Source organism: Oncorhynchus mykiss, chromosome 16, assembly GCF_057628025.1.
Source record: "Oncorhynchus mykiss isolate SJ-2025 chromosome 16, ASM5762802v1, whole genome shotgun sequence".
NCBI classification, from domain to species: domain Eukaryota; kingdom Metazoa; phylum Chordata; class Actinopteri; order Salmoniformes; family Salmonidae; genus Oncorhynchus; species Oncorhynchus mykiss.
Genome location: NC_143037.1, coordinates 36,747,751 through 36,760,081, shown reverse-complemented (window position 1 = coordinate 36,760,081; position 12,331 = coordinate 36,747,751). Strand labels below are relative to the sequence as shown.

General features: G+C 42.5%; 1 protein-coding gene across 1 annotated transcript in view; it reads left to right on the top strand.

The window, feature by feature from the left end:
* Positions 1–12,331, top strand: part of LOC110491863 (phosphatidylinositol 3,4,5-trisphosphate-dependent Rac exchanger 1 protein) — a 158,664-nt gene that overhangs the window by 139,403 nt on the left and 6,930 nt on the right. Inside the window, exons 32-39 of the mRNA XM_021565684.3 lie at positions 2,037–2,254; positions 3,741–3,843; positions 4,774–4,917; positions 9,886–10,000; positions 10,624–10,690; positions 10,834–11,009; positions 11,243–11,345; positions 11,872–11,939. Of these exons, the coding sequence (XP_021421359.2) occupies positions 2,037–2,254; positions 3,741–3,843; positions 4,774–4,917; positions 9,886–10,000; positions 10,624–10,690; positions 10,834–11,009; positions 11,243–11,345; positions 11,872–11,939 (994 nt within the window). The remainder of the gene's footprint in view (positions 1–2,036; positions 2,255–3,740; positions 3,844–4,773; positions 4,918–9,885; positions 10,001–10,623; positions 10,691–10,833; positions 11,010–11,242; positions 11,346–11,871; positions 11,940–12,331) is intronic.

Here is a 12,331-nt window from a genome sequence, read left to right as displayed (position 1 = left end):
TCTGTCATGCGTAGATGTAATAGGTGGCAGGGAAGTCAGGCGCAGGAGAGTCAAATGGAGTGTAAAATGGAGTCTTTTAATAAAGTCCACGGAGTATGCTCCATAACACTAAATGTACATAAACATGGGTACAAGGACCCGACGCACACCTATACAACAATCACACTACACTGACAATAAAACAATCTCTGACAAAGACATGAGGGGAAACAGAGGGTTAAATACACAACAGGTAATGAATGGGATTGAAAACAGGTGTATGGGAAGACAAGACAAAACCAATGGAAAATGAAAAAAGGATCAATGATGGCTAGAAGACCGGTGACGTCGAACGCCGAGCACCGCCCGAACAAGGAGAGGCAACGACTTCGGCAGCAGTCGTGACAGTCTGTCACTGTCATATCCTCTTTCTTTTGCAATTACCCCTCCCTTACCTCTCTTTCTCCAACCTATCTCCCACCTCTTTCCATTATTTTATTATCATTGTGCAACTGGGTACTGGACTTCCTGACGGGCCGCCCCCAGGTGGTGAGGGTAGGTAACAACATCTCCACCCCGCTGATCCTCAACACTGGGGCCCCACAAGGGTGCGTTCTGAGCCCTCTTCTGTACTCCCTGTTCACCCACGACTGCGTGGCCACGCACGCCTCCAACTCAATCATCAAGTTTGCGGACGACACAACAGTAGTAGGCTTGATTACCAACAACGACGAGACGGCCTACAGGGAGGAGGTGAGAGCCCTCGGAGTGTGGTGTCTGTCAGGAAAATAACCTCACACTTAACGTCAACAAAACTAAGGAGATGATTGTGGACTTCAGGAAACAGCAGAGGGAACACCCCCCTATCCACATCGATGGAACAGTAGTGGAGAGGGTAGTAAGTTTTAAGTTCCTCGGCGTACACATCACAGACAAACTGAATTGGTCCACCCACACAGACAGCATCGTGAAGAAGGCGCAGCAGCGCCTCTTCAACCTCAGGAGGCTGAAGAAATTTGGCTTGTCACCAAAAGCACTCTCAAACTTCTACAGATGCACAATCGAGAGCATCCTGTCGGGCTGTATCACCGCCTGGTACGGCAACTGCTCCGCCCACAACCGTAAGGCTCTCCAGAGGGTAGTGAGATCTGCACAACGCATCACCGGGGACAAACTACCTGCCCTCCAGGACACCTACACCACCCGATGTCACAGGAAGGCCATAAAGATCATCAAGGACAACAACCACCCGAGCGACTGCCTGTTCACCCCGCTATCATCCAGAAGGCGGGGTCAGTACAGGTGCATCAAAGCTGGGACCGAGAGACTGAAAAACAGCTTCTATCTCAAGGCCATCAGACTGTTAAACAGCCACCACTAACATTGAGTGGCTGCTGCCAACACACTGACTCAACTCCAGCCACTTTAATAATGGGAATTGATGTAAAATATCACTAGACACTTTAAACAATGCTACTTAATGTTTACATACCCTACATTATTTATCTCATATGTATACGTGTATACGAATATACTGTACTCTATATCATCTACTGCATCTTTATGTAATACATGTATCACTAGCCACTTTAAACTATGACACTTTGTTTACATACTCATCTCATATGTATATACTGTTCTCGATACCATCTACTGCATCTTGTCTATGCCGCTCTGTACCATCACTCATTCATATATCTTTATGTACATATTCTTTATCCCTTTACACTTGTGTGTGTGTGTATAAGGTAGTAGTTTTGAAATTGTTAGATTACTCGTTGGTTATTACTGCATTGTCGGAACTAGAAGCACAAGCATTTCGCTACACTTGCATTAACATCTGCTAACCATGTGTATGTGACAAATAAAATTTGATTTGATTATATTCCTCTCTCTCAACCCCACCCCTCCGCCTGTCTAATGACTTGCATAGTCCCCTACCTTCCATATGGTTTGTATGTTGCTGTTTTTGAAATATCCTGTGAAGAGTGTATATGTGAAAACCGACAATTAACAGACAAGTATTTACCCCTCTCATCCACTCCTCTCGGCCCCAGACACGGCTCTGCAGCTGCAGCGGGACGTGATCTTCTGCCAGAGTGCGGTGAGCGCTGTGTGCACACTGGCCGAGCAGCTCCTGGCGGCGCTGCGGGCGCACTTCAACAACGCTGGCGAGTACGAGGAAGACTGCAAGGACACGAGCCGTAAGTGGCTGGAGCAGGCGGCTGCCATCGGCGTGCTGCTCAACTTCCAGGCAACGCTGACGCCCCACGTGGTAAGAGCCGGTACTGTGGTGGAAGAATATCTGGATACTTTGAAGAATAACCAAATACTGTAAAAGAACACGCATCAGAATGAATAGGCTCTGATTATTAAGAGAACACGTTAAACACTAATGCTGTATGATTTATTTCCCTTTCGACTCAGCAGACCGGAGTCAAATACTTAACTTGAGCTTGATTTAGTTTGACCAGTAAGTATTTTTTTTTCGACATGTAGCTAGCTAGCTAAACATTGAACCATAATCCAACTCATAGCGTTACTACCATGCATGAATCTGCAGGTAGCTAAAGCTAACCAACTAGGTTCAATGTTAGCCTAAAGTTAGCTAGCTAGCTATCACTAGCAATGCAAATGGCTTTCTGAGATACTAATAATATTACTATACAGGTCATACACGTAATGTTAGCTGGTGAGCCAGCCAGCTAACGTTAGCTAGCTAACAGTAGGCTTAATAACTTGCAATGAAAACAACTTTCTGAAGAAATTTTAAATGTATAATATCTGAAAATGAAGCAAGCTAGACTATCTTACCCATGCACATGGATGAACACTTCTCCCTCTCTGTCACGGATGCCATGGTTGCCCTTAGTTTGAAGATGTAATCCGGAGACAGGAGTTTTATACAACAACCTATGTGTTCCCTTTTTGATTTTCTCCACATATTTGCAAACAAATGCCAGATTTTTCTCCATCTCCTTAGATATCATACTCTGCTTCCACAGAGCATTCCACAGATTTCAAAACTCCATCAACTTCTTCCGTGACAAGAACACTGTTGATCTGGGATCAATGAAAAAGTTTTTTTTTTACCTAAATCAGGAATTTTCTCATTGTCTGATTTATTTTCAGAGTCAGAGTCAGCATGATCGTCCTCCAGAAAGTGGAGTGCATTAGCAACACTTTTGCAGTACTTTGTGATTATTATTTTTTTAAGCAGTGTTTGATAGGATAACCTACACATACTGAGCAGCTCATGTTATTGACAGCTGCTCATGCATGCTACCAATCCGAACTCATGTCTCGGCATGTCCATCCCATCCATTATCTCAGCCAATCATGGCTAGCTGGAAGGCCCTGTCTATTTCTGTAGCTAAACCAACTAGGCTCGTAATTTAACAATTTGATTTATAGATGGCATAGAAGTTTGTTATTAACGCACATGAACATTCACATGTTCCAGAAGGCATTTCTGTCAAAAAAACACATTTTGATCAAAAATATGTTTATGTTCAAATGCCTCTCCTGTGAAGTAGTGACGTGTGACATATGCCTAGTTTCCTGAAACGAGTCACATATTCAGTATTAGCCTCGGAATATGAGTGCTAATCTAGGATCAGGTCCCTTCTGTCCATATAATCTTATTCATTTTGATCTAAAAGGCTAAACTAATTCAAGCTCCGCACTCCTACTCTGAGACGCTTTCTGAATATGGTCCCTGGCCTGTTAGCTGAGATTTGTGTCTTCTCTCTGCTGTGTAGAAGGAGGAGAGGACAATGCTGGAGGATACCCAGGCAGCCCTGTTGGACCTGGACAAAGTCACCGTGTTCTTCCGCCAGCTGGAAGATGAATGCCTGGTTGTAAGTAAGTAGACCCTTTCCCATGGCAATGGTGGCCAGTTTAAAGAGTTGTGACTTGTGTTTACGCATGGTGGAGGAAGACACACACGACCTGTGCATCCCCAACATGTCCCTTTTCACTAACTGTAATATGGTTAGCCGAGATTGCTGTGTTTAGCACATCAGATGCATTTCCCATTTACGGGGAGAAAGCCACGGATAAAATGGGGAGGTACTATTCTAGGTTACTGCTCAACAGTAAGCATAACACACACACAATACAAAATACTTCTTTGGAAAATGGGCCCAGTTTAGCAGTACGGCGCGGTCTAGCTAACTAGCACCAGCACATCGTAGCTGCCGTTGCTTAGGCAGACAGTTTGTGGAGGCGATAAGCTCATCTGACAGTATTGATTTGATAAAAGCCTGTTCAGTAACCCCCCTGAACTCTCGGTTTAGTAGAGCCATTTGTAAACATTATGAAGGCGGAGGATTCCATGAAAGTCTAAAACCCAATCCCAAAGGATTACAGGTGGATGGTCTTCAGAAGGTCTGCTAACCTCACAGGAGTTGTGTTGTTCCTAGGGATGATTAAGTAATATATTTATCTTTTGCAGAGTTTACTACACTGAATACCGATATTGTCATATGCAACATAGTAATAGCTATGAACAAGTTTACACGAAGTAACCAATAGTGCTGTATTTGAGGAAAATGTTCTTACTATGACTGTGATGTGGTTGTCTCACCTAGCTTAAGATGGCTACTCTAACTGTAAGTTGCTCTATGTAGGAGTGTCTGCTAAATGACTCAAATGTAAATGTAAGGCCAATAAGGACAATCAGTAAGCCAATGGGTAATTGAAGGGAAAAATACCCCCATAACTAACCTCCCCTTGGGGTCAAATGTGAAAGCTCAGCGGATTTCTGTGAAGCGTGTATGTTTTTTCCCCCAGACACGCCGGTGTGTTACCACGTGGAGGGCAACCGGCAGGCCCTGAGGGTCACCATGTACCTGGACAGCTGCCACTTCAGTGAGCTCCCCACGCGCCTGCAGAATGGGGGCAGCCTCAAACTGCACACTGTACTCTTCACCAGCGGTGAGTAGGAAAAGAACAGCCCGCTAGTCAAAAATTTTGCTGAACTCCGTTGAGTCGAGTCAATTTGAATTATCATCAAATCAAAGTTAGCTGAATTCAATTGAGTTGATTCTAATCATCATCAAAACAAAGTTGGCTGAATTAGAGCCCAGGCGGTGGTCATCACAACCTCATTGAGTCGCAGTTTAATGAATTGAATTGGAGTCAAATCAAATGGCATTGGATTGAATTTTATGAAATGCACTAGAGGCACCTTCAGGAAATATGTTGCAGGTCCATAGATACAGACTTTCACAATGCAGAAGTATAATTAAGCAATGAGGCCCGAGGGGGTGTGGTATATGGCCAATATAACAGGGCTAAGGGCTGTTCTTACGCACGACGCAAAGCGGAGTGCTTGGATACAGCCCTTAGCCATGGTATATTGGCCATATACCACAACCCCCCAAGGGGCCTTATTGCTATTATAAACTGGTTAGCAATGTAATTAGAAGAGTAAAAATACATGTTTTGTCATACCTGTGGTATGCAGTCTGATATAGCACAGCTCTCAGCCAATCAGCATTCAGGGCTCAAACCACACAGTTTATAATGCCTATCAATTTGCTATAATCTTAAATATGTACACAGTTTTAAAGCGACAGTATCAATTAGATGTATAGAACATTTACATTTACCTATAACATTAGCCTGGATAAGTCATGCCAGGCACCCTATTCCCTAATATTCCCTAATATAATAATACATACTAAATAAGAATGTACTATATAGGGAATAGGTTGTCTACACTGACCATGTGTGGGACCCAAATGGCTCCCTATTTAGTGGCCAAAAGGAATGTATTATTTAGGGAGTAGGGTGCCATTTGGGATGCAGTCCACGTGTCTATAATAATCAAGTTCAACAGAGGTATTTTACTCAGTATCTCTAAATCCCTTTCTCCTTACTGATTAGATCTGGGGTTCTTAAACTTTTTCTGCCTGGGACCCAAATGTGAAGTTATGTTTTTCCTGGGACCCAAGCTTAGGAAAACATGCAACTATACATAAATATCGCTACATTTCATTGCCCTTATGCCTAAAACAAATGCAATATAGACAAAAACAAATAACAATGAAATTAAATATCCATATAAATATCTACAGTTTAAGTCGGAAGTTTACATACACTTTTGTTGGAGTCATTAAAACTAGTTTTACAATCACTCCACAAATTTCTTGTTAAAAAACTATAGTTTTGCCAAGTCGGTTAGGACATCTACTTTGTGCATGACACAAGTAATTTTTCCAACAATTGTTTACAGACAGATTATTTAACTTATAAATCACTGTATCACAATTCCAGTGGGTCAGAAGTTTACATACACTAAGTTGACTGTGCCTTTAAACAGCTTGGAAAATTCCAGAAAATGATGTCATGGCTTTAGAAGCTTCTGATAGGCTAATTGACATAATTTGAGTCAATTGGAGGTGTACCTGTGGATGTTTTTCAAGGCCTACCTTCAAACTCAGTGAATTTTTGCTTGATATCATGGGAAAATCAAAAAGAAATCAGCCAAGAAATCAGGAAAATAAGTTGTAGACCTCCACAAGTCTGGTTCATCCTTGGGAGCAATTTCCAAACACCTGAAAGTACCGCATTCATCTGTACAAACAATAGTATGCAAGTATAAACACCATGGGACCACGCAGCCATCATACCGCTCAGGAAGGAGACGTGTTCTGTCTCCTAGAGATGAACGTACGTTGGTGTGAAAAGTGCAAATCAATCCCAGAACAGCAGCAAAGGACCTTGTGAAGATGCTGGAGGAAACAGGTACAAAAGTGTGTATATATATATATATCCACTGTAAAACAAGTCATATATTGGCATAACCTGAAAGGCAGCTCAGCAAGGAAGAAGCCACTGCTTCAAAAACGGCCATAAAAAGCCAGACAACGGTTTGCAACTGCACATGGGTACAAAGATCGTACTTTTTGGAGAAATGTCTTCTGGTCTGATGAAACAAGTATAGAACTGTTTGGCCATAATGACCATCGTTATGTTTGGAGGAAAAAGGGGGACGCTTGCAAGCCGAAGAACACCATCCCAAACGTGAAGCACAGGGGTGGCAGCATCATGTTGTGGGGGTGCTTTGCTGCAGGAGGGACTGGTGCACTTCACAAAATAGATGGCATCCTGAGGATGTACAATTATGTAGATATATTGAAGCAACATCTCAAGACATCAGTCAGGAAGTTAAAGCTTGGTCGCAAATGGGTCTTCCAAATGCACAATGACCCCAAGCATACTTCAAGTTGTGGAAAAAATGCTTAAGGACAACAAAGTCAAGGTATTGGAGTGTCCATCACAAAGACCTGACCTCAATCCTATAGAAAATGTGTGGGCAGAACTGAAAAGGCGTGTGCAAGCAAGGAGGCCTACAAACCTGATTTAGTTACACCAGCTCTGTCAGGAGGAATGGGCCAAAATTCACCCAACTTATTGTGGGAAGCTTGTGGAAGGCTACCCAAAATGTTTGACCCAAGTTAAACAATTTAAAGGCAATGCGACCAAATACTAATTAAGTGTATGTAAACTTCTGACCCACTGGGAATGTGATGAAATAAATAAAAGCTGAAATATCTCTCTACTATTATTCTTACATTTCACATTCTTAAAATAAAGTGGTGATCCTAACTGACCTAAGAGAGAGGAATTTTTTACTAGGATTAAATGTCAGGAATTGTGAAAAACTGAGTTCAAATGTATTTGGCTAAGGTGTATGTAAACTTCCGACTTCAACTGTATGAATGTTTATTTTCCCCCATTTAAAACACTCTTACATATCTGTCTAGGTTGGATCTGTTGCTATTAAAATACAATAAATAATTGTAATTCTGAACTGGAATAAACAGATTGATTTCATCACACAGATGTAGACCAGAAAACACACAGAGTCCTAATGAGAGCAGGTCTATTCTGGCCTCTGTTTTTAACAACACTGAGGTCATGCTCAGCCTTGAAACTGTTCCTGTACTTGTTTTTTAAGTACGTCAGAGTTGAGAACCCTGACTCACAATAGGTATGTGGTGCCAAACTGGACCAGAACATCTACCGCTTTCTCAGTCAGGCAGGAGACCGCTTCCTGCTGAAGAAGAGCAACCCAGAACTGTGTGAATGTGTTATCAGACAGGCAGGAGACCGCTTCCTGCTGTAGGTGAGCAACCCAGAACTGTGTGAATGTGTTATCAGACAGGCAGGAGACCGCTTCCTGCTGTAGGTGAGCAACCCAGAACTGTGTGAATGTGTTATCAGACAGGCAGGAGACCGCTTCCTGCTGTAGGTGAGCAACCCAGAACTGTGAGTGTGTTTACCTCAAAAAGCATCTTGCTTCAATCAGTTTATTCCAGTTCAGAATAACAATTATTATTGTATTTTAACAGAAGCAGTTCTAACCTAGACTAGTTTTCAACAGTAATTTATACAGTAAGGCCTGATCATTTATACAGTAAGATGTACAGTAGGCCTGATCATTTCTACAGTAAGATGTACAGTAGGCCTGGTCATTTCTACAGTAAGATGTACAGTAGGCCTGGTCATTTCTACAGTAAGATATACAGTAGACCTGGTCATTTCTACAGTAAGATGTACAGTAGGCCTGGTCATTTCTACAGTAAGATGTACAGTAGGCCTGGTTATTTCTACAGTAAGATGTACAGTAGGCCTGGTTATTTCTACAGTAAGATGTACAGTAGGCCTGGTCATTTCTACAGTAAGATGTACTATTACTTAGGGTTGCACCATCAGTAGCTAGCTTGCTTTGGCAAATGTTAGCTATTATCTGTTGTTTGAAAGAGAAATTCACATCTACCACTATGAGAGTTAGTTAGTACTCCCTTATTACTGCTGATCATCACCGGTTAAAAAATGACAACAGTGCCTTGCTAGCTGACTTACTTTTCCACTGTTGAAGCCCTGTTTCCTGAAGCATGCTGCCCTGTTCTGAAAGACCTCCCTGGGTTTACCATAATGCTGTGGCTGTTTGGTCAGGACCTGTCGTTTTATGAATTTCTTCTTTATGCAAGTCTCATTACTAAGCACTTCCACACACAAAACACCATTGTGGACGCTCCTCATTGTAAGTTTGTATTTAAGAGAGAGAAACTCATCGCTGTATATGCGTTTTATGACAATTGAGCTCAGTCAGAATTTGTGGGTAGCATGAGTCCATTTGATGACAATGGTGAGTGGAAATGACAAGTCAGTGGCTGACAGCGGATCCATCTGTTGCCTGAACGACAGCGCTGCATCGTGTGTGTTGTAAGTCGCGGGTTAGATGCTTATATGTAATGTTCTAGTTACAATGCAAGCGTGAAAGTTCCTATAGTCACAAACAAAATACTAATGTTGGGGTATTTCTTATGTAATTGCCATTTACGGTGTCATAACTACCATTTGAATAACGTACTATGATGTAAAACCAAGAAATGTATTCTGTGCCTACTTATCTACTTCTTCTTCGCTATTATTTCACTGCAGTGTCCTTTCGACCTTTGATGAGTCCAAATAAATGGCTGGAATTATGCTGGATTCTCTGTGCTAGGGAACCATTCATTTTCTATCCACATGTGCCAATTAGGACAATAACCCTACAGGGAGGCTCACATTGTTCAGTGGCTGCAAAGCACAAGCCTGTAATGTAATACCATTCTGCAGTCAGAGACCTAGAGAACTAGGTCTAAATTGGGTGTCGTCACCACCTACAGGCCACTCGTATTGATTACAGTTTTGTGTTCAGTGGTCTTATTCAGCTATCAGAGTATAAACTTGTACATTTTATCCATTATAAAATAATATTAGCAATGTGTCTGTCTAGGTGCGTGTGTGTGCTTTTGTGTGTATGTATCTGTGTTTGCCTGCCTGAAAGACTATGTGCTTGCCTGCATGTACTGCATTTTTAATGTGTTATATCTGTTCCTGGGTCAGCCCTGGAGAGGCCAGAGGGAGTGTCCGAGCAAGACTACGTGTCCATAGAAGAGTTCCAGCAACGCACCAACGCCGTCGCACTGGAAAGGGTCAAAGCCTACTACCGAAAACTCAGGTAGCAACCCACACACTTTCTATTGTGTTATACGGTATGTGTTGTAGTACCCACTGTGTTGTAGTACCCACTGTGTTGTAGTACCCACTATGTTGTAGTACCCACTGTGTTGTAGTACCCACTGTGTTGTGGTACCCACTGTTGTGGTACCCACTGTGTTGTGGTACCCACTGTGTTGTACTACCCACTGTGTTGTGGTACCCACTGTGTTGTGGTACCCACTGTGTTGTGGTACCCACTGTGTTGTACTACCCACTGTGTTGTAGTACCCACTTGCATAAAGGGGTGTTCTTTTGCTGATTAGTTTGACTACTGTATTAGCTTTAGAAGGTGGATGACGTTTGATGTGAAGTTTTTACAGGAAATAGAGAAAATTGAGAATATCAATGGATGAATTAATTGTTCAATAGCAGTCATATTGAATGATGACTTGAGCAAATGGTAGACCCTGGCCGTGACCACACTCTCCGAGGGTTTCTCAGGGAGAGTGAGATATGCAAAACACACATTTCTAATTCATACATGTGTATTAACAAAACACTTGTACATGTGTGAAATAGGGCAAATATAATAACGACAACTGTTATTATTAATTATTATAACCCTTTACTGTGTTCTTACAGGGCTTTTTACCTGGAGAAGTCAAATCTTCCCACCGACTCCAACACCACAGCTAAGAAGATAGACCAGGTAAACAGAAATCAAAACTGCTTTTTGTTTACAAACAAGATCAGGGGCAGTACTTTTGACCGGAAAGGAAAGTTAGAGTACTTATTTTAGTAGTCTTTACCCCTAAATCCCCTGTCTTCTGCCCCCCCCCCTCTCCTACCCAGCTCCTCAGACCCCTCAACACTCTGGACGACCTGTGTCGTCTGATGCAGTCATATGTCAACGTGCATCCCAATGCCGCAGGCCACCCCTCTGGCGTCAGCGTCCTGTGTGTGTCCTCCGAGCTGTGCAATCGCCTGGGCGCCTGCCATATCACCATGTGTGCTACTGGCATGCAAAGGTCTGTCGTATGACCTTGAAAGTGATGTGATAGTACTGCCAGTTAGCGTCAGCTGGAGCAAACACTCATGCATATCTATGTGTTGCTATGTCAGGTGTAGTACTTAGACATGCACTACGTACAGTATGCCTTACCCCTTTAAAACAGTGTATTTTCAACTCCTTGCCATTAGGTAATCATAACACAGTCAAAACACCTTTGACCTGCTGAATTCTGACCTTTGTGTTGAGCAGGTGCACCCTGAGCGTGACCCTTGATCAGGCTATGATCCTGGCGCGGAACCACGGCCTCATGCCCCGCTGCATCATGCAGACCATGGACATCATGCGCAAACAGGTGCCCTAACTACACCCTTTTTACATGCCTAGCAACAGATTTAAGTTCTGGGTCATATTCATTAGGGTACACAGTAGCAAAACATTTAGCGAAGGTGCCTAATGAATACAGCCCACATCTCTCTCTATCCCCTTGCTAATCTTTAACGACCAGTGGCTCAAAAATGGAAACGGAATATGAAAGGAAGCAACTTCCACCTACTGTATAACATTGCATGACTAAAAAAGTACTTTACTGACAAACAGTAATCTACTGTACTTTGAGCGTGGGCTTTGAGCTGAATTATAAGACATTCACTACATACTGTACAGTACATTAGGACAACGATGCAGTGGAATGGGTAAATTAAGTTTGAATGTAGTCTTTCCCTGATAGGTGTGGGTCGCTCTCAACCTAAAGACATTAGGTAGAAATATAACTTTGAGTACACTTTCTGAGCAGCAGATTTGGGTACAGTAGCTGCAACCCTGTGGGCACTTGTCAGTCTAAATATGTAAACACTGTGTAACCCTCTTCTCTCTGATAGGGCACCAGGGTAGAGATTTCGGCTAAAAACCTCAAAGTGATGGACCAGATGCCGCCCGCAGCCCCAAGGTATAGACAACAGGAATGAGTTCAATCTTAAGCCTTGCTCACATTGCCAGGTTGAAGTGACTCAAATCCAATTTCTGATTCGAATCTGTTCATTTTTCTGTAGTCTGAACAGTCAAAAAGCACATGGAATCGGATATTTCAAGCCACATTTCGAACCACCATCGTAGGTTGTGTGAATGGTCAAATCTGATTTGTTTGCCCTCAAGTGGTTTTTAGACTGTTATTTTGCATATCTTAGCTTGCTTGCTACTCTGTTGACAGTTTGACAAGTACATATGGTAGCTAACCAGTTTGTTAATTGTTCACAAACAAATTAGTTAACATTTTAGAAAGCTAAACAGTTACCTAGCTAGCGAAGTAACTGCTGTTAATAGGCAAAAAGGACTTGTTTT